The sequence below is a fragment of the Panicum hallii genome, chromosome 9 (genome assembly GCF_002211085.1).
Source record: "Panicum hallii strain FIL2 chromosome 9, PHallii_v3.1, whole genome shotgun sequence".
NCBI classification, from domain to species: Eukaryota; Viridiplantae; Streptophyta; class Magnoliopsida; order Poales; family Poaceae; genus Panicum; species Panicum hallii.
This window is the reverse complement of record NC_038050.1, coordinates 58,837,743-58,857,029: the sequence shown is the minus strand read 5'-3', so window position 1 is coordinate 58,857,029 and position 19,287 is coordinate 58,837,743. Positions and strand designations below refer to the sequence as shown.

Below are 19,287 nucleotides of genomic sequence, written 5' to 3'. Positions count from 1 at the left end.
CTTCCAAACCAACCTCCGGACTTGATCATTCAATTCTTCTATTCCGTAATATCGGGACGAGATTCTTTTTAGGGGGAATGCTGTGACACTCAGGTAAATAGCATGGTCATACCCTAGATCTTTAGTGTGTTGTTATGTACAAAATGTAGCAAAAGTGTGTTTAAAAATCCCTCCACCCCGACCAAATCCCTTTGGCCTTTTGCTTTCTCACCTCCTCCCCTGACCCCCCAACTTGATCCGGCCCAACTCCAGGCACCCCCTTGCCAGAATCACCCCCACCCCAAGCCGCCCCTCACCGGAGCCGCCCGAGCTTGACCTCGCCGTCGACAGCACCCCTCCGCCACCTCCTCGGCCGATCCAAGTACGGAGATCACATCCCCAACTCCCCCTGGTGCTCGTGCGCGCGTTAGTTTCCCCTGTTCGCCGTCCCTTCGCCGGGAACGGCGATGCACCGCCACGGCCGCCGCACCTCCCCGTCGTTGATCCCGTTCCACTGTCGCCCGTCGTGCACGTTCACCTCCAAAGTGTTCCCTAGGTCTTGTAGCCCGTGCCAAGCCAGCCCCTCCCCACCGGAAAGCTCGCCGCCGGTGAGAACGTGCTTGAGCCGATCGGCCGGCCGTCGTCAAGGTCGGGCAGGGGCACATCTGCAAATAGGAATCTCGTTCCAGGGACCCCAGCGCAAAAATACCGAGACCCCCCTAAGTCTGTTGTTATTTCATGTGATTGATGTTGTTGTCTTGTAAAATTCGTAGGAAATTGTAGAAAACTCCAAAAATTGCAAAACTAGTTTTCTTGGAAACTAGATTTAAACCCTAAAACTTTTATTAATGAAGTTTAGTTTGAAACTAAATAATTTTGTATCTATTTCAAATCTAAGATTAAGAGGTATTTTGTGTATAACTTCTACATCTTAGCTTTGTTTCTTATGATTTTTAGCATGTAACTTCTTTAGGCTATGTGTAACCTTGTGAAAAAGTTTCAAACTTAGCTTTTTTTTTAGCTCAAATTCTTTTAAATTTAGGGCAATTCAAATTTGAAATGTTTTGAAATTAATTAAGCAATGTTCCTTAGGCTTAATTAATTAGATCTTGTAGTCATGATCTAGTGTGTTGATAATTAGTCTATAATTACAATTTTCAAGGCTATATAATTCTATTTACCTAAGGTTTGAATTTAAACTTGAAGTTTGAATTCAAATTCAAATGTTTTAGTCTCTGTTTACAATAAATTCAATACTATGACCATAACCTAAGTATAAATGATAGTTCAAAAGATAAAACCCCTCTTGTTTCATGAGTTCATGTGTATTAAGTCTTGGATTGCAACTTTATTGTGAAATAAAAATATTTTACTCAAACACCATCTCAAATAAATTGTTGCATATCATGTAAAATCAACGACTCTCGACGATGGAGACTACGAGTTGGTCTGAGGACAGGACCAAGGGTTTTCTGAAGACCCAACACATGTCATCGAGGAACTAACAGAAGCCCCGAACCAAAGTTCGGAAGCCTCTGACACTCCTGCCCCCACCCCCACTCAAGAAGGCAAGCCTCGGTGCATAACCCAGTATTTCAAATTACTACATTATGCAATTCTATACTTATATATTATGTCTTGCATTAAGTCTAGGAGTCGAAATGAAACCCTAGATGCATGGATACTAGAAATCCAATGTATTGTACCCGAATCCTTATCGGATAGATGCTCCGCTAATAGGACCGGTAGAAGTTGGGTGATTTCCTATCACTCGCGCGATATAGGAGTTGCTTGTTTACAATTCTGCAACCACTATAAGGATGATGGATAGGGTCATGTACTGTATCATGACTGGAAGGTTTACCCTGTCTGTTTTGTTAAAAATGGTTAAGGTCGCAGTGTGTGGTAGTGGTGGCTAAGCGTTTGAAAGTACTAGCCACATGCCGCGAAATATGGTAAAGCGGTAAGCCTAGTAACCAATCGGCCCGGCAAGTGGACATACCTCCCACCACTCGTAAATTGGTTTTTCTCACACACCGGCGTGTGGGAGTACGTTCTGCAAGGCAGATAGGAATACGGGATCATGTAGTCGCGCTACAGACGTATGTCCTGCACAATTGGTGTGCGTACGGTCCTGCAGTCGCTTGTGGTGGCCTGCTCCACGACCCGAAATGAAAGGCAAACGGTTGCTTCGAAACGATCTTTGGATGTTCCAAGCGTGTGAGTTAGGTTTAACTTGCAAGGTTGAAATTCGATTCAGAATCGTCAGTTTCTCGCGGAAATTGAGACTTATCCCTTTTGCCACATAGAGTAAGAAGTGTAATTATTGATGGAATAATCCTGATGAATGATAATCTCTACCTTGCCTGTCTAGTGTAGGTGCTAACCTAGAATGGATAACCAACTAGACTATGAAAGCTAAAATTTGAAAATAGTTCATACTCTTTGTTGCTTTTCAGCTGAAAATAAACTCAGAGTCTCTACAATGCCTTCATGAGTCTAGTTACGGGCTAAAGTATACCCAAATCCGGATAAACCTTGCTGAGTATTAGAATACTCAGCCTTGCTAGTATCTTTTTAGGTGTAACCTTCGAGAATCCTACGGACAACCCTGCATGGCCAACTCTGTTCTTTTTGGCTGGTCCGTGGAGTGGGATCCGTCCCCGGCTGGCAGTGACCCTCCTGAGTGACACCAGGCCTTGGGCTGAGCATGGTGTCCACTTTTGCGACGTGTGTAGTCACGTGTTCTTTTCCTTCCGCTGTGAGTATGGACAAGCTGTTCGGCTTGTCAGTTTAAACACGGTTTGTATAAGTTTTACTTAAGTTTGAACCTGGTTTGTAATAATATTTGAATATTTGTAAATTAAAAGTTGATGAGCTATTCTGTGATTGTAAACTCACCTTCGTGCGAGGTAAACCTGCTTCGACCCTGTTGAACCGTGGTTGTATCGGGCGGAGACCCGACAGACCAATGGATTGTTCCGTTTGAAGTGTGTTGGGTTATTGCCAGCTGTATAACTATCATTAGCGCACTTGAGCCGGAATATTTCAGACGGTTCTGCCACATTGGGTATGGAAGAATTGTCCGAAAGGTTGGGCAGGCATGTTCACACGTGGTGAAAAAGGTGTTCCTACTATGATCCTTGAAGCAGCTATAATTCGGGATCTTCATATATGGAATGCTTTCTTTGGTATTGCCGGGTCTCATAATGACATTAACGTTCTAAACAAGTCACCCTGTTTGTTCAAGCAATAAAAGGGGAAGCTCCTGCGGTACACTATAAGGTAAACGGAATACAGTATGACATGGGTTACTATCTAGCCGATAGAATATATCCAGAATGGGCAGTATTCGTGAAGACAATGACTGCCCCTCAGTCGGTGGAAGACAAATTATTTGCATTGATGCAAGAAGGGGCGAGGAAAGATGTCAAGTGCACATTTGGTGTGCTGCAATCACGCTTTGATATTGTTCGTCGACCAGCAAGGTTATGGAAGCAGGGGGACGTTATCAACATAATGCAAGCTTGTGTTATCCTTCACAATATAATAGTGGAAGATGAGAAGGAATCAATTAGAGAAGTCTTGGATTTGAATGAGAATCCAAGTGCGAAGATAGTTCTCCCACCTAAAGTGCGTACAAGCGACAACCGTAATCCATGCTTCGCAGAGGTACTTCGTAGAAACTCCACTATCAAAGCTCGGTCAACACATAGGAAACTCAAGGAGGATCTAATTGAGCACATATGACAACTCTATGGAAACGAAGGAAATTAGACATGAAAGTCGTTGCAACTACATATAATATAATTATTGTATTGATGTTTCTAAAAATGATTGTAATCAAATAGCCATACAATGGTATACAAAAATTTATTTACAAGTTGATCCTAGCTATATGCAAAGCATTAAACAGCTTTAGAGACAGACCCCGGCTGTGGGTTGTATGACTTGTCTTTATATCTATCTGTACGGTAGATTCCCTATCCGTGGGTTGTACATGCCCTTATCGGTCTTGTGTGCATTTGTTGTTCGTTCGTGGGGAGTTAAAGGACTGAGGGAGTAAGAATGTCCACCCCGCCCACCCTCTAGATCCACCCATGGTTAGGGGCCTCTTACAGCTACATATTTGATCTAGGGTTGGTTTGTTCTTCTACAGTCCTTTTCTGTGTACATATGGCACTATATAAGGAGTGGGTGGCAGTTGCAATATGATATTCTTTTCTCCTGATGCGAGCTCTTCTGCATGTTCAAGAGTAAAGAAAAAATAAAGATATTTTGAGCCAGGTTCATATTTGTATTTTCCATTCAGAACGTGTTTGTTATTATTTATAGTTTAGAGTTGAAGCTCGTCATTTGCTAAAGAAAGTGCAAAAATTTAATACTCACTTCGTTCCAAAATATAGTTCGTTTTGGCTTTTCGAGATTCATAGATTTTGATATGTACTTAGGCATATATTATATCTAGATGCATAGCAAATACTATATAAATCTAGAAAAGTCAAAACGAGTAGTATTTAAAATGCCTGGCCGTATGCCATACTGATTACGTGAATGGTACGGGGAGGATGCAGTCTAGCAGACTGCCTATTTACATAAAGCATTAATCATGTGCTCTATATACAGTCAACAGATTCCATCAGGTATCATTCACGCCTCTGGTTCTCAAATGGACATTAGTGTTGAATTAGGGCATCTCCAAGAGACTGTTTATATCTTTAGGAATACGGAAAAATTACTCTCCAACAGTGTTTTCAATTGGATATCTAAGCATAGACCTCTTCTGTTCCGAATTTCTCGCTAGGCAAAGATGGAGAGCGAGACTTGCTCTCTAGACTAGATATAGAAAAAATTGTTGGAGAGTATAAAGATATAGAAAATAATTTTTATTCAAATATCTCTCTAAATGATGATTTAGAGAGTAGATTTTAGAAAGACTCTCGGAGATGCTGTTAGTGTTCAGTGACCATCAGCAGGGTAATCATGAACAGTATGGGGAAAACGGCTGCCACGTTTGGTGGTCGGATCAATCTTCAGCAGATCATTGTTGCTTCCGACTGCATTTGAACTTGAACGCTGGATGGATCCTTGGCAGCACTGTAGTGTTTATGTCAAACTTAAGTTTTTGTCTTCTTAGTACATGTATTTTGTCACTTTATGTGAATGAATGGTCTTGTGAAATCAGTAGAGCAGAATTTTGATTTGTTTTGGCTTGATAACCATCAGTTTGTAATGAATACTTGGGATCAATATTTCTCTCCAAAAAAAAACTTGGGATCAATATAGCTGTGAATGTTGTCGCAAAATACAGTGTACACTTATTCTGCTTCCTTTGTAACATGGGTACTTTTCCAGATCTAGAATAAAAAATAGAGTTGCGATCCAATTGGAATCATGCACCACACCACAACGGTGAAATGGGAGAGTTGATGGAGCAGAATCCTAGTGGTGGAGTGCATGGAATTGGGCAAAATAGAATGTCCTTGTGTACATGGTAAGGTCGGATGGATCATGGACTACGCCAACTGATTGAAAAATCTTCGACTCCGCTGCATGACCCACCGTAATCGGGACTGGATACGCGTGTACGGAGAGAGAGGATTCGTATTCCAAACCGTATGTATATACGTGTAGTGTGGGGGTATACCGTATACCCTGGCTGCCCCTTCAACAGCCCGCAAACCCCAAAGTCCAGGGCTCTCTCGAGTCTCGCGACCCACCGCAGCACGCGATTCCCCAAGCCGACGCAGCAGCCCGAGCCTCCCGCCGCCGATGGCGTCCCCGTCGCCGGCTTCGGCGCGGCCGCAGCGCTCGCCCGACGAGGTGGAGGACATCATCCTCCGCAAGATCCTGCTCGTCTCCCTCGCGCCCCCGGCCAACCCCAGCCCCGCCGTCGCCTACCTCGAGCTCACCGCCGCCGAGCTCCTCTCCGAGTCGCGCCCGCTCCTCGCCCTGCGCGACGCCGCCGAGCGCCTCCTCATCGACCGCCTCTCGCTCCCGGACCCGCCCGCCGCGTCCCCGCCCCCCTTCACCTTCCTCGCCGCCGCCTTCGGCCGCGCCGCCGACGAGGCCCGCAAGATCTCCACCATCCGCGACGCCGGCCTCCGGGCGAGGCTCGCGGACTCCATCGTCCACCTCCGGGGACTCATCCTCTCCTACGCGCGCATCGTCGCCGGGAACCCCGACACCTTCCCCTCGACGCCCGGCGCGCCCCACCCCGCCGCCGAGCTCCTCGTCTTCCTGCTCTCTGAGGCCGCCGACCCGCTCGACCCCACCCCGGTGCCCGGCGCCCCGCCGCCCCCGGGCTTCATCGACGAGTTCTTCGGCGGTGCGGACTACGAGTCCATCGAGCCGGCAATGGGGGAGCTGTACGAGCGCCTCAGGCAGAGCGTTGAGAAGGTCTCGGCGCTTGGCGATTTCCAGCGCCCGCTGCGGGTGCTTAGGCGCCTCGTGGGGATGCCCAACTGTGCCAAGGCTCTGGTAAACCATCCCAAGTGGATACCAAAAAATCAGATCATGCTCATTGGGGAAGGAAGGGTCATGGAGCTCTCCAGTGTGCTTGGGGCCTTCTTCCACGTTAGCGCCATCCGTGACCGCGAGTTTGCCAGCAAGCCTGACGTCGGGTGAGTGCTTTTGCTCTCTCTTTTTCTTGATTGATCGCTTCAGGGTTGTTATTACATTTTATTTAGATCTGGAAAGCTTGCATTTTGGATATTTTACCTTGGTGTGTGTTTTGCTAACTATGACTAGAACTCAACTGCTGATATGCTTATGTAGACACCAAAATTATGACTATTGCTTGTGTATGTAGACTTTAATTCTGTATTTTCAAAGTATGCTCTAGCTTCCAAACAACCTTTGTATAGTTCAATGATTCAGTTAAGCTGTGAACTGGCACTGCACTGTTGATGGACTCATAGACGCAAACTAGCTTGGGCAGGTTAAGAGAGTTGGCCAAGAATGTTGAACTTTCTTTATGCTGCTTAGATACTAAAGTTAGAAATTTTACTATTGAGCTACTGATATGGAAGCTCAGATTTTCATCTTATGTGTAGTTGGCCAGTTATCAATGTTTTGACATCCTTGATTCTGTCTTAGGACTTAGCAGCAGCAATCTTCAATTGGAAAGCATTTTATGAAGCATGCTTTCAACTAAGGATCTGTGTGTATCAATTAGGGATTAATTGTTTATCTGCTATGACTATGTGGGTCATCTGAGGGCATGGTGAACATTGGCTTTTAGATAAGGAAATTCCCTACCAATTAACCTTCATACCTATAATATTTAGGCTGTCAATGGAAGTCTTCTTGTACTTCTGGATTCATTAATAAAATTTGTCCTTTGCTCATGGGCTTCTGCGGATCCTTTTTTTTTTTGCTGCAAAAACATTTCTTGAGCAGAAGATATTTCATAGTTTCCCTTTATGTTTTGTTGCAAGTAGGTATGCTTAATTGGATCTTCACAGTCTAGCTTTTAATTTACCATGTCTTTGGGTTTTCTAATCTCCTACCACTTCAAGACTAGCTGTTTTCAATGCAAGTCTACTAATTAATTTTTGTGCGGATAATCATATTGCCTTATGTTTTTCCTTCCAATTTTTTTTAAACATCTGGTCAGGCAACAGTGTTTCTCGGAGGCATCTTCACGGCGACCAGCTGATTTGTTGTCATCTTTCACAACAATCAAGAGCGTCATGAATGGCTTGTATGATGGCCTTAAGGATGTTCTTCTAATCCTCCTTAAAAACTTGGATACTCGAGAAAAGGTTCTTGAGTATATAGCAGAAGTGATAAATAAAAATGCTTCCAGATCTGGCATGCAGGTAAAGCTGTTCTGTTAGAATAAGTTCCCTTACCTTGTGCCATCTTTCATTTAAATCACAGGCTGTGGTGACTGGTGAGCATTTAACAATAAATGCTTGTGTGATCAAATTTGGTTCACTGTAGTGTATAGAATTGTTTATCTCTAAGGACCAGATTGAGGTTGATGTACCAGGTGTGTTGCAAAGCGGTACCTAGCTAGGAAAAAATTAACTAATCCTTGCAGGATTTACTGTAATACTGTTATAACTCCATGAAAGATGCTTTCAATTCACCTTTCAATTCACTGCTAAATACTAACTAGAAATGAACAACGAAACATTGCTCTGTGAGATAAAGTGCACTATATGAGTCCCCTTAGTGCAAAACAGGGCCTAAGTAGAGGAAAAGGAATTTTCATTTATGGTCTGTACTCTGAACGTGAACACAGCATTGACATGGTACAATCATGAACTTATCGATTCTGTGGATATCATTGTTACACCTAAGTACCTAACAACTAACATGAAATGATGCCTTTATATGTTTCAGATTGTCAAAAAAATTGCAATATATGCAAATCATGTAATACATGGCAACCTATATGGCATAATGCCCTTTGTTGTGGGGATCAATTATACCTAAAATTGTAAAATGCTCTAGTAAACTCTTCCTGTGTCCTGCAACAGGTAGACCCTTTAAAATGCGCGAGCTCAGGTATGTTTGTGAATCTTAGTGCTGTGATGCTCCGCCTATGTGAGCCTTTTTTGGACAACATGGAGTCAAAGAAGGACAAGATTGATGTCAATTACCTCTTCTGCAACAATAGAATTGATTTCAAGTGAGTTTCTTTGGTACAGTGTGACTGAAATGTTTGATGAGCTGAGTATATGCATATTCTGCATTATTTTACTAACTATTACATTACATGCTATTGTAGAGATTTGACAGCAATAAATGCTTCTTCAGATGAAGTCTCATCTTGGATAGAGAGCATAAAGAATGAGCATGATCAAAATAGTGCCAGTGGAGAGGCCCGCTTAATTGAATCACAGGAAGCCACAAGCTCAGGCAAAAATAGCACATCTTTAGTTAGGTGTGCAAAAAAGGAGAATTTCTCATTTATTTGCGAATGTTTCTTCATGACTGCAAGGGTACTTAATCTGGGGTTGATGAAAGCTATATCAGACTTCAAACATATTTCTCAGGTGTGGAGATATCTTCATTTCACATCTGTTTCTTCTTACTTGATGTACATCTGTTCTTTTGTTGTACTCTTTTAAATAACAGATTCTGGTATGTTGTCTGTCAAAAATATAGGGCACATATTTTGAATGGCCTTGTCCATAAATTTGGGGCACATTTCATATTCCAGTGCAAAATGTGTCCTTCACATATACAGTGTTTTACTCTGTATTGCTCACTTGTATGCAGTAGCGAATCTAGAACTTCAAGTTAGGGTGGTCCAATAAAATAATTTTAAAAATATTTTAGTAATAAGTCAATCTAATCTTATAAAGTTATAATTTCTCACTTTTCACCTTCTGAATTTGAGTATCAATTGCTATACATAAGAAAATAATTAGTAGAAACAAGTTCAAAGGTGCTCCCAGCAGTAGGAAAATCATGGGGTGGGCATTGTTGGGCTGAATCTTAGGGTGGACCATGACCCACCCGGCCCACCCCCTAGATCCGCCCTTGCTTGCATGTGTCTAATATAGCCGTTAGATATAATCATAAGGGCTACTATAGTCATTTTGAATGTCTCCTTGGTCTATGTGCTAGATAAATGTGCTATATTCTTGGATGGAGGGTATACACATTCCTAGTTCTGTTAGGTTGCGCACATTCTTATTGCAAATTACATGTACTCAACTCTGTACTGAACCCATTCCATTTATGTTACAAATTTAGCAACTTGCAAGGTTTGAAGATGACTTGGAATCAAATAGAGCAATGAGAGATCGAGGGGGCTCACCACAGCTGGAGCAAGATATAAATCGCTTGGAGAAGATCGTCGAGATTTTAACACAGGACAAATTCTGTTATGAAGCTCAGATACTACGAGTATGGTCATAAACCCAGATCTGTTTTATTTGCCTATTGATGTGAATCTTCTTTGATCAAAATTTGGGACTGTATGACCTATTCTTAGTCTTTTCCCTGTTATATCATAGAATGGATGTTGAGCACTTGAGTGTGTTCAACTATGCAATATGCACCCTCCCTTTTTACAATCCTCTCTTGTTCAAGCTCAGTATCACTACAACAAATTTTCTTTTGTTATTTTATATTTTACAATTATGGGAAAATGCACTTACTTGGTTTTGTTTCTTGTTCATCATTTTTTTCTGCGGTGCTTAGTGTTTCCTATCTAAGAGGAGGCTTTGTGCCAGTTCCTCATTTCGTACATGATTACTCGTGAAGGTGTCAATACACCCCTTGTGGAGTGTTTCTTAAGAATTTTTTTCTCAGAAGTCTTGAGTACAGATCTCCTTCTGGTATCTGTCAGGGTTTACTGTTATGAAGTGCCTTTATTGTCTTTAGCTTTGATTGCTTTTGTTTAAAACAGTACGATGTACTAATGGTTTATCTTTTATCAGGATGGTGCATTCCTTCAACGGGCATTATCTTTCTACAGATTGATGATACTGTGGTCTGTAGACCTAGTTGGTGGATTCAAGATGCCTTTGCCATCACAGTGCCCCAAGAAATTTTCTTGCATTCCAGAGCATTTTCTTGATGATGCAATGGATTTACTTGTTCTGACCTCTAGAATTCCAAAGGCGTTGGAAAGCTTTGTATTGGTGAGTATTCTCCTTGTCTGTTGTGCAATGCACTAATTTTTTTTTCTTGATTTTGTGATTGCCAGACCTTAGTTACATAGCTGCTTATGATTTTTGTTGCAATGTTCATTTTTTTTGACAGGATGACTTTCTCAGTTTCATCATTATGTTTATGGGAAGCACATCTTACATTAAGAATCCTTACCTAAGAGCAAAGATGGTTGAAGTTTTGAATTGCTGGATGCCACAAAGAAGGTCCATAATTTTTCTGCACTCCATTATAAATTATAACCTATGATTTATGACCATAAGGTTGTGTACTGAAAGTTCCTGCAACATCATTCGTGCAGTGGCTTGAGTTCTACAGCCTCGCTATTTGAGGGGCACCAACTATGTCTTGACTACCTTGTCAGAAATCTTCTAAAGCTTTATGTGGATATTGAATTCACTGGCTCCCATACACAAGTGAGTGGCATGATTGGTTTCACAGTTTCCATTGAATAACCTATGCCTTATGCTAATCACTTCAAATCTTGTCAGACCCATGCGATTACATTGTTTTCTATTTTTGCAGTTTTTTGACAAGTTTAACATTCGACATAATATTGCTGAACTTTTGGAGTATTTATGGGATGTTCCAAGTCATCGAAATGCTTGGAGACAAGTGAGTAATTTTTCCTGCACACGTTTATTCTACAATCACTTCGTACTGAAACATTTCCCATATTTTTTTATGTGACAGATAGCTAAAGAGGAGGAGAAGGGTGTATACTTAAATTTTCTGAACTTCCTTATCAATGATAGCATCTATCTTCTTGACGAGAGCTTGAACAAAATTCTCGAACTGAAAGAAATAGAGGCTGAAATGGCTAACACCGTTGAGTGGGAGCGCAGGCTCCCTCAAGAAAGAGAGGAGCGGCTGCGTGTATTTCATCAGTGGGAGAATGTTAGTTTTGTTTATGAGCGTCTACAATTCATATGTCTAATTGAACCTTTTTTAATTGCCTTCTGACCTACCATGTATTTTTCACCTTCCAGATTGTTCGATTTGACATGAAGCTGGCCAACGAGGATGTTGGGATGCTTGCATTCACTTCAGAACAAATTCCAGCACCTTTCCTTCTCCCTGAAATGGTAAGACCATGAAAGGATATTTTTGTTTCCCTTAGTATGTCATCATGCCCTGTGTTATTTTTAAACTTTGTAATAGAATTGCTTAAGCTTTTGGATTTTTGTACTAAATTACTATTATTTCTCACCAGCACAATATATTACTTGTCATGTCCAAATGACAGTGGAGTCATGTTAGACTATCCATTTATGTTAAAAAATAGTTTGATAACCCTTATTCTTATTCAGGTGGAAAGGGTTGCAAGCATGCTTAATTACTTCCTCTTGCAACTTGCTGGTCCCCAGAGGAAATCTTTGACGGTAAAGGATCCAGAGAAGTACGAGTTCAAGCCAAAGCAGCTGTTGAAACAGGTCCCATGAAGACATCTAGCTTTTCTTCAGGCACTTTATTTTTCATCTGTTATTGGACAGTTCTTTTCCATCTTCTTCACTGTCCTTTCTATTGTAGATTGCCACCATTTATGTCCATATCTCAAGGGGCGATAAGGAAGCTGTCTTCCCAGCTGCTATCTCAAAAGATGGTAGAGCTTACAATGACCAGGTAATTTTTGCTTTCTTTATCCACTTTGAGTTTGCTCCTGTACTTTTAGTCTGACATGTGTCCTATCCATTGCAGTTGTTTGCTAGTGCAGCCAATATTCTGTGGAGGATTGGGGGTGATCCCCAAATTATAAAGGAGTTTATGCAACTTGCTGGTAAGGCAAAAGCTGCTGCTTCTGAGGCTATGGATGCTGAGGCCATCCTTGGGGACATACCAGATGAATTTCTCGATCCAATTCAGGTACTGTAGTTTAGACTATGATACAAGGTTTTCAATTTTCTGCTAAATGCTGATGAGCTCCTGACTTAGAATAGCAGTCACCTGCAACTCAATTCATTCCACTCTTAACCACACTATTTTTGTCTGGGCCATTCTGAATTTGAGCACCATACTTCTTGAAGTTCATTATGATATGTGTTGTTCATAAAATCTTGCACGCATTGGCATCATCAGAGTTCCATCTGAAACATCAGAAATTTGCTACTTCTGCTGAACATGTGTGATCTTGTAATGCAGTATACTCTGATGAAAGATCCTGTGATCCTCCCATCATCAAAGGTCACAATAGATCGGCCTGTTATTATCAGGCATCTGCTGAGTGATTCTGTAAGTACTGGTTTCCTAAAATCATTGGTCTCTTACAACTGTTGATGCAAGGTACTAGTCTGACATGCATACTGTTTTTATGCAGACAGATCCATTTAACCGATCCCACCTCACTCAAGACATGCTGATACCAAATACAGAGCTAAAGTTGCAGATAGAAGAGTTTGTCCGGTCTCAGCAGTCAAGAAAGCGAACAGCTGCTGAATTGGAGATAGGCGAACCGGATGGCACTGCTGATATGGTTGAATGAAGTTTGCCAGGAGCAGGGGATGGACATTTTTTGGGGGAATGGGGGGTGATTGATTTACACGATATTTTACCAGTACACATCTAGTTGGTTTCCCAGCTTGTGTCCCCATTGTCCCGATTCTTTGTAAATGTTGTAAGTGCACAGTGGAAACCTAAGTTCATCCATACAAATCTAATTATACAGTGAGCCTGCTCTCCAAATTTGTACACTGCCACCAGTTGGTATGAGCACGGCTTTCGTAGCGCCGTTGGAGCACATGGATGTCTTGAGGTTGAAGTGAGGTATTCATGATTCATACTGTTCCATGCATTCCTAACCTCGTTCTACACCTCACTGGCAACAACGCCGCCGAGTACAGCGAACAGGTGACTAGCCAGGTTGGTTAGGTGATCTAAGTAGCACTCTTTAGATTTTTAGATCCTGAATTTGACTTATGGTGGGAGCGAATTTTAGGTTGCAGTTTTTAAAAAAATCTCTTTACCTGCCTACATGCTGAAGCACGTTGGAGTGGATCGGCCTGGTCCAGTATCGATCCGTTCTTATACAGGGAATTGGGAATTGGTTAGGGCTACGGTCCCCTATATAAGGGTAGGGGTTAAGAACTTCTTCGGTCTAGATGAGAGGACCATCTTGTTACTTTCATGCTTGCCCTCGCAGGTTGAGTTTTTAACGCCGCCGAGCACACCATGGGCCATGGCCGCCTTACGCTTCCCGCGACACAGATCAGACCACATTACTGCATAAGTTCTGAACTTCTGATCTTGATAAGGTCAATCGCAGCAGAACGATTGAACGAAGACGGCGGTGACGAGCGGCACCAACTCCCGACCCGTCCACTGCGCGCCAAACAACTCAGCGCTTCTATCTGGCCCGCCGCCGACGCGCGCAGGCCGGCTCGACCCCAAAAACAGCCAAAGTTATTTCTTTGGACTTTCTTATATATATTATCATATCTAAATCTGGTACTAGCTTCAAACAGCATCACAGATCAGGGGCAATCGGTAGGTTCGTTTTGAAAAAAAAAGGCATTTATGCAAAGTGAAAAAAATTGATGAGGGCAAACAAGGGAGTTAAGATTTGAAAATAGGGGTACTCGTGCAAGTGTCCCTTCCATTTAGATGGAGCAAAATGAACAGATCTAACATGCGAATATTAAGATTCATTCTTGTAGCACAAATCAGCAGTGGAGATGCAACACGCAAGTACTCTACTAAGAATGGAACATGAATCAACAATCCATTCAGTCAGTGCAGCAGTAAAGGTAAACATTTTCGTAGGTACTACAAAGCCACCATGATCAACATGAATCATCGGTCTCACCAAAATTTACAAGCTAAAAATTGAAAGATGAATACATGACCAGGTCGGCGGACCAGCTGAAGGATATCTTAAAGGTTAACTGCAAGCAAGATCATTTCTATGCCACAGTTATTCTGGAATCGCTAGAGAACAACAGAAAATGGACTGATCGATTGAATGAATACTTGATAGAACAAACCCAAAAACGACATTGTGTCTCAATGGCAATATGGTCACCATAATCCAGTAGTGGAATCATGAATTATTTTATCGATGGAATTACATGCAATGGCACATTAATAGCTGCAGAAACAGAAACCATATTATGGTAAAACAAAACCAACTTCTATCAATCTGTAGCTGTACTTCAGATCAATCTATTACACGTTGAACATAGATGAATATGAATATATGATTGGTGATGCTTTCGATGTGTCAGTAAAAATGGAGGACATGGTTCCTTTAACTTGTATTACATAAATTTCGGCCAGAAAGAATGGACAATAATGTAGAGTAAGATCTAAATGTACCCTCAAATACGTTAAATAAAGTATGACCTAATATATACAGTTGATCATTTCCCCGATATGGACAAAACTATACAGAACCAAGTACATACTATAAATAACTTCTCAGTCACAATTGATTTGGAAGTTGCATGTAAGTGCTCGAATTAGGTTGGCACCCTCCAACAATCATCCGGCCGTAGGCAGCATATGCATTCTCAGTACTGCCAGAAACACTGTAACCCCTGATAAGGGCATTATATGTGAAAACGTTAGGTTTCCATCCTTTCATCAGTAGTTCTTCATACATTTGACCAGCTTCAGCAGCCTTCCCTGCTTTCCCTAAGTGGAGAATCAGCGAATTGTATGTGTACAAGTTCGCAGCAATTCCATTTTTCTTCATCTCATTGAAGAGAGAGATTGCATCCTCTATTCTTTCAGATTTGCCAAGGCCATCAATCAGCAAATTATAGGTGATAAGATCAGGCTCAAGTCCTAATTCCACTAATTGTCTAAAATAAGACAAACCATCATTTAATCTTCCTGCTGTACATAGGGTGTCGATAAGAACTGTATAGGATTTTATATCTGGGTTTATTCCCTGCTCAACCATCTTCTCAAAGAGCTGACAAACATTTTCTGTGTTACCAGCTATACGATGTCCATTCAGTAGAATATTGTAGATGGTGCAATTAGGTTTGCAACCGTACTCTAGCATCTCGTTGAAAAGATTTTCTGCCTCTTCTATCTTCCCAGCTTTTAACAACCCATCAAGAAGAGGACCATATGTACATGGTGTTGGGGAAAAGCCTTCGCTCACCAGATTGTAGTACAAGTCTATAGCCTGGTCCAACCTCTTTGATTTTACAAGACCTGAAATGATTGTGTTATAAGTAACATAAGTTGATTCAAATCCCTTGTGATGCATCTCCTCTTGGACTTTTAACATTTCCTCAATCCGCGTCGACTTTCCCATGGCATCAAGAATCAAATTGTAAGTGAACTCATCTGGGCCACATCCTAGGCTTTTCATTTCAGCGAACAAGCCTTCGGCGACATCAATCAGGTTTTCATCCACAAGGCCACGGATAAGAGAATTATATGAGCTAGTTTTTAGTGAAACTCCAAGACTCTTGAACTTTTGGGAGAGTTCATGTGCTTCAAGAGCTTTCTTGTGCTTACAGAGATGCCTAATCAATGGGCATAAAAAGAAATCATTCAGGAGAATTCCCCTTGATGCTATATTTTCGGCAAACTCGATTGACTTTTCCACACCAGCCTTCTTCAGTATCCCTTCCATAAGTGAATGGAATGACGACTTATCCATATTAGAATCAGGCTTAAAAATGTATTCCTTAACAGCATGCAGAGCTTCCTTCATTAATCCATTTTTCACAAAACATGGGAGGATAGTACACAACGTTGCATAATCTGGAGCAAGAACCTTCTTCATTTGACAAAACATTCTGAATGCCTCTTCAAATCTGTCCTCTTTAACTAAACCATACATGACAGTGTTATAAGATGAAAGGTCAGGAGTGCAACCTTTTGGAGTCATACTGTACAGCATATCTATTGCATAGTTCACCTCCCCATTTTTGCAGAGACAATCTAGAACTGTGTTGTATGTAATTAAATTAGGCGGGTAAATACTAGAGCTCATCTCTTCGAGCATATGCATTACCTCCTTTACTTTGCCTTCTCTTCCTAATCCTGACAAAAGTGTGTTGTACGTACCATCAGTGGGCTCAATTTTCATTTCTTTCAATTGATGGAAAAGTTGCCACGCTTCATTTCCCCTGCCACCCTTGTAGAGCGTATCAATCAAAGAATTCACTGCAAGAACATCAGGAACACATCCATTTTCCACCATTTCAGAAAAAATCTTCACAGCTTCATCAGGTTTTGATGCCTTGCTGCAACATTTGATCATCATAGTGTAAGTGATAGTGTCTGGAGAAACTCCCATGGCTTTTAATTCATAAAAGACCCTTTTCGCCATTCCAAGTCTGCCAGATCCAGCAAGGCTATACAAAACAGCATTGCCAGCAACAACATCTGGAACAATCCCTTTGCTTTTCATGTGCTCGTACTTTTGAATTGCTTTCAGAGACTGACCAGATTTTCCATAGTAATTAATGAAAAGCACATGTGTGTAGCCATTTGGACTAGGGCCATGAACATTCATATGGTTCAAGAGCTCCAGGGCACGGTCAAACATATCAGCTTTCAGAAACCCAGAGATTAAGGAGTTATATGAATACTGTTCAGGCGATATACCCTTTTGCTTCATCTCCTCAAAAACAGAAAAAGCTTCATCAACCCTCCCAACTTGGCATAATGCATCCACAACTGCAGTATAAGCAACGATATTGTCATTATACCCATCAGTTTCCATTGCATTCCAAATTTCTATCACAGATTGGGGGTCACCACTGTCACCACACTTGTCTAACAGAGTAATGTAAGTGACACGATCAGGTTTCTGATCACTTGCTTTCATCTTCCAAAACACATCTTTGGCATCACTGAGCCGACCAGCATCACAGAGAATCTGTATCAGCACAGTATGCGTAACAACATCCGGTTTGCACCCTGCAGCCTCCATCTTCCCAAGAATCCGATACGCCTCATCAAACCTTGCAGCCTGCCCAAGAACCCGAATGCAGATGGTGTAGCTGTACACATTTGGCTTGACGCCGCGAGCCTCCATCTCGCTCAACAGCCAGAGAACCGTGTCCACATCCCTCTTCTTCCCGAATGCCACCATCAGCACGGAGTAGGTCCTCACGCTAGGCGCGATACCGTCCTCCACCATCACCTTATAGACTTCCATGGCCTCTCTGTCAAAGCCGGACTTGACGAGGAAATAAATCAAGCCATTGTACGTGTAGGCGTTCAGGGACATCCCGGCCTCCCTCATCACCGGCAACGCCACCGGCGCGCTCCGGAGGCCGCCCTCGACGCCGACGCCGCTGAAGATGGTGGCGAAGGTGCCGACGTTGGTCTTGACGATCTGCTTCTGCATTAGGTCGAACACCTGCGCCATGTCCCCGACGCGGCCGTGGGCGCGCATCAGCTCCAGCATGTAGTTGAAGGACTCCGTGGTGTGGACCGCCGTGGGCTGCCGCGCCGCCGCCGTGAAGAGCTCCAGGGCCTCGGCGGGGCCGGGCGCCGACCGCAGCATGTGGACGACGCTCTCCGCGCCCGCGGCGCGGCGCTCGTCCCTGGGCGGGGCCGACTGGCGGCAGCCGGCGCGGCCGCCCCGCCGCCGGTTCGGCGGGGCCATGAGGAGCCCGGTGGATGGAGACCCCATGTTCCGGGGCCCTGGGTTCCTCGGCAGCGGCGCTCGCGTGGCGCCACCGCCGGCGCCGCTGAGGACGCCCGAGCAGCAGAGCTCCATGGCCGTTCCAGACGGCAGCAATGGCGAGCAGAGCAACGCCTGAAATTTCCCAAGAAACGTGAGAGGGCGAGGAGCTCAGCTGAGAAATCCGCAGTCGACCAGCTGCTCTTGCTTCATTATCAGGATCAGCCAACCTCACTCTCGCCGCGGTGTGGTGGAGGAGGGGGCGATACGGGTTCTTGGTTTCTCTTGGGGATAGCGTGCAGATACTTTCGACCAGTGAACCCTCGGCTTAGGATCAGGGGTTCACGTCATCCGGGAACTGTATCTTTTTCTGAGTGGCTTGTGCCGACGACCGTTGTGCAACGAATTGACTGTGACTGTGACCTGGCCCGTGGGTCCATGACATGGGCTACCAGTCTACCACAATCAGAGGATTGGGCAAAACGATGGTATAACAAAAGGAAAAGGATAAAAAAAATAGCCAATCAATTTCGAAAAGCTAAAACCGGACCCATCACTTTGATTGTTGTTGGCCAAATCAACTCAACAACTTCTATGTGGGGGGTTTTACCAAGACCAAGAGCAGTGCCAGCGGAAAGCCAAAGTCGGACCCAACATTCTGGTTCTAGGTGATCTACTGGATCAATTCCACTATACGACGTGGATTGTTTACTAGAAAGAATAGTAAATTTTTAGGAGAAACTGCAAGTGGTAGGCCAATCTATTAAGACCCCATTTATTTCAGCTTCCGATCGATTTTGAAGGTTCAATTTTGAAAAAATCCAAAAGTCAAATAACTCCTGTAATCAAGAATCAAGAATCCAGCTGATTATGGATTCTCGATTCTAGATTCTGAGAGGCTGAAACAAACAAGGACTAAGAGCAGCAGCCCGCGAGGCAATGTTGATGCCACTGATCGAGATGGGTGAAGATAACCAATGTATAGGTTGGGATGGTGGTAACTTGCCATGTGCAGAATATATTCAACAAGAGACCTACCCGGCTGCTGCAAGTGCGGTGCTCGTTGACATAAAGAAAATGAC

The 19,287-nt window shown here is 43.0% G+C and overlaps 2 protein-coding genes across 3 annotated transcripts; one reads left to right on the top strand and one right to left on the bottom strand.

The window, feature by feature from the left end:
* The first annotated feature begins 5,646 nt into the window (after positions 1–5,646).
* On the top strand, positions 5,647–13,348 carry LOC112875802 (probable ubiquitin conjugation factor E4). 2 transcript variants are annotated; one of them, XM_025939777.1, is made up of 16 exons: positions 5,647–6,602; positions 7,598–7,802; positions 8,469–8,620; positions 8,720–8,987; positions 9,694–9,846; positions 10,383–10,586; positions 10,708–10,820; positions 10,916–11,030; positions 11,140–11,229; positions 11,308–11,511; positions 11,604–11,699; positions 11,925–12,047; positions 12,145–12,237; positions 12,313–12,477; positions 12,754–12,843; positions 12,929–13,348. In XM_025939777.1, exons 1-16 carry the CDS (start codon positions 5,752–5,754, stop codon positions 13,091–13,093), a joined length of 3,087 nt encoding a protein of 1,028 aa, XP_025795562.1. In that variant the 5' UTR covers positions 5,647–5,751; the 3' UTR covers positions 13,094–13,348. The 2 variants fall into 2 exon arrangements, with proteins under 2 accessions (XP_025795562.1, XP_025795563.1); XM_025939778.1 differs by having other exon boundaries at positions 12,933–13,114.
* Positions 13,349–14,772: 1,424 nt separating this feature from the next.
* LOC112875232 (pentatricopeptide repeat-containing protein At4g31850, chloroplastic) lies at positions 14,773–18,552 on the bottom strand. Its single transcript, XM_025939003.1, has one exon. The coding sequence runs from the start codon at positions 18,299–18,301 to the stop codon at positions 15,029–15,031; it is 3,273 nt and encodes a 1,090-aa protein (XP_025794788.1). The 5' UTR covers positions 18,302–18,552; the 3' UTR covers positions 14,773–15,028.
* Between the last annotated feature and the right edge of the window lie 735 nt (positions 18,553–19,287).

Coding starts and splice junctions, on each gene's coding strand:
- LOC112875802 (XM_025939777.1), top strand. CDS start 5,752: ATGGCGTCCCCGTCGCCGGCTTCGGCGCGGCCGCAGCGCTCGCCCGAC. Junction 7,803..8,468: donor CTTCCAGATCTGGCATGCAG/GTAAAGCTGTTC, acceptor GTCCTGCAACAG/GTAGACCCTTTAAAATGCGC. Junction 12,844..12,928: donor GGCATCTGCTGAGTGATTCT/GTAAGTACTGGT, acceptor GTTTTTATGCAG/ACAGATCCATTTAACCGATC.
- LOC112875232 (XM_025939003.1), bottom strand. CDS start 18,301: ATGGAGCTCTGCTGCTCGGGCGTCCTCAGCGGCGCCGGCGGTGGCGCC.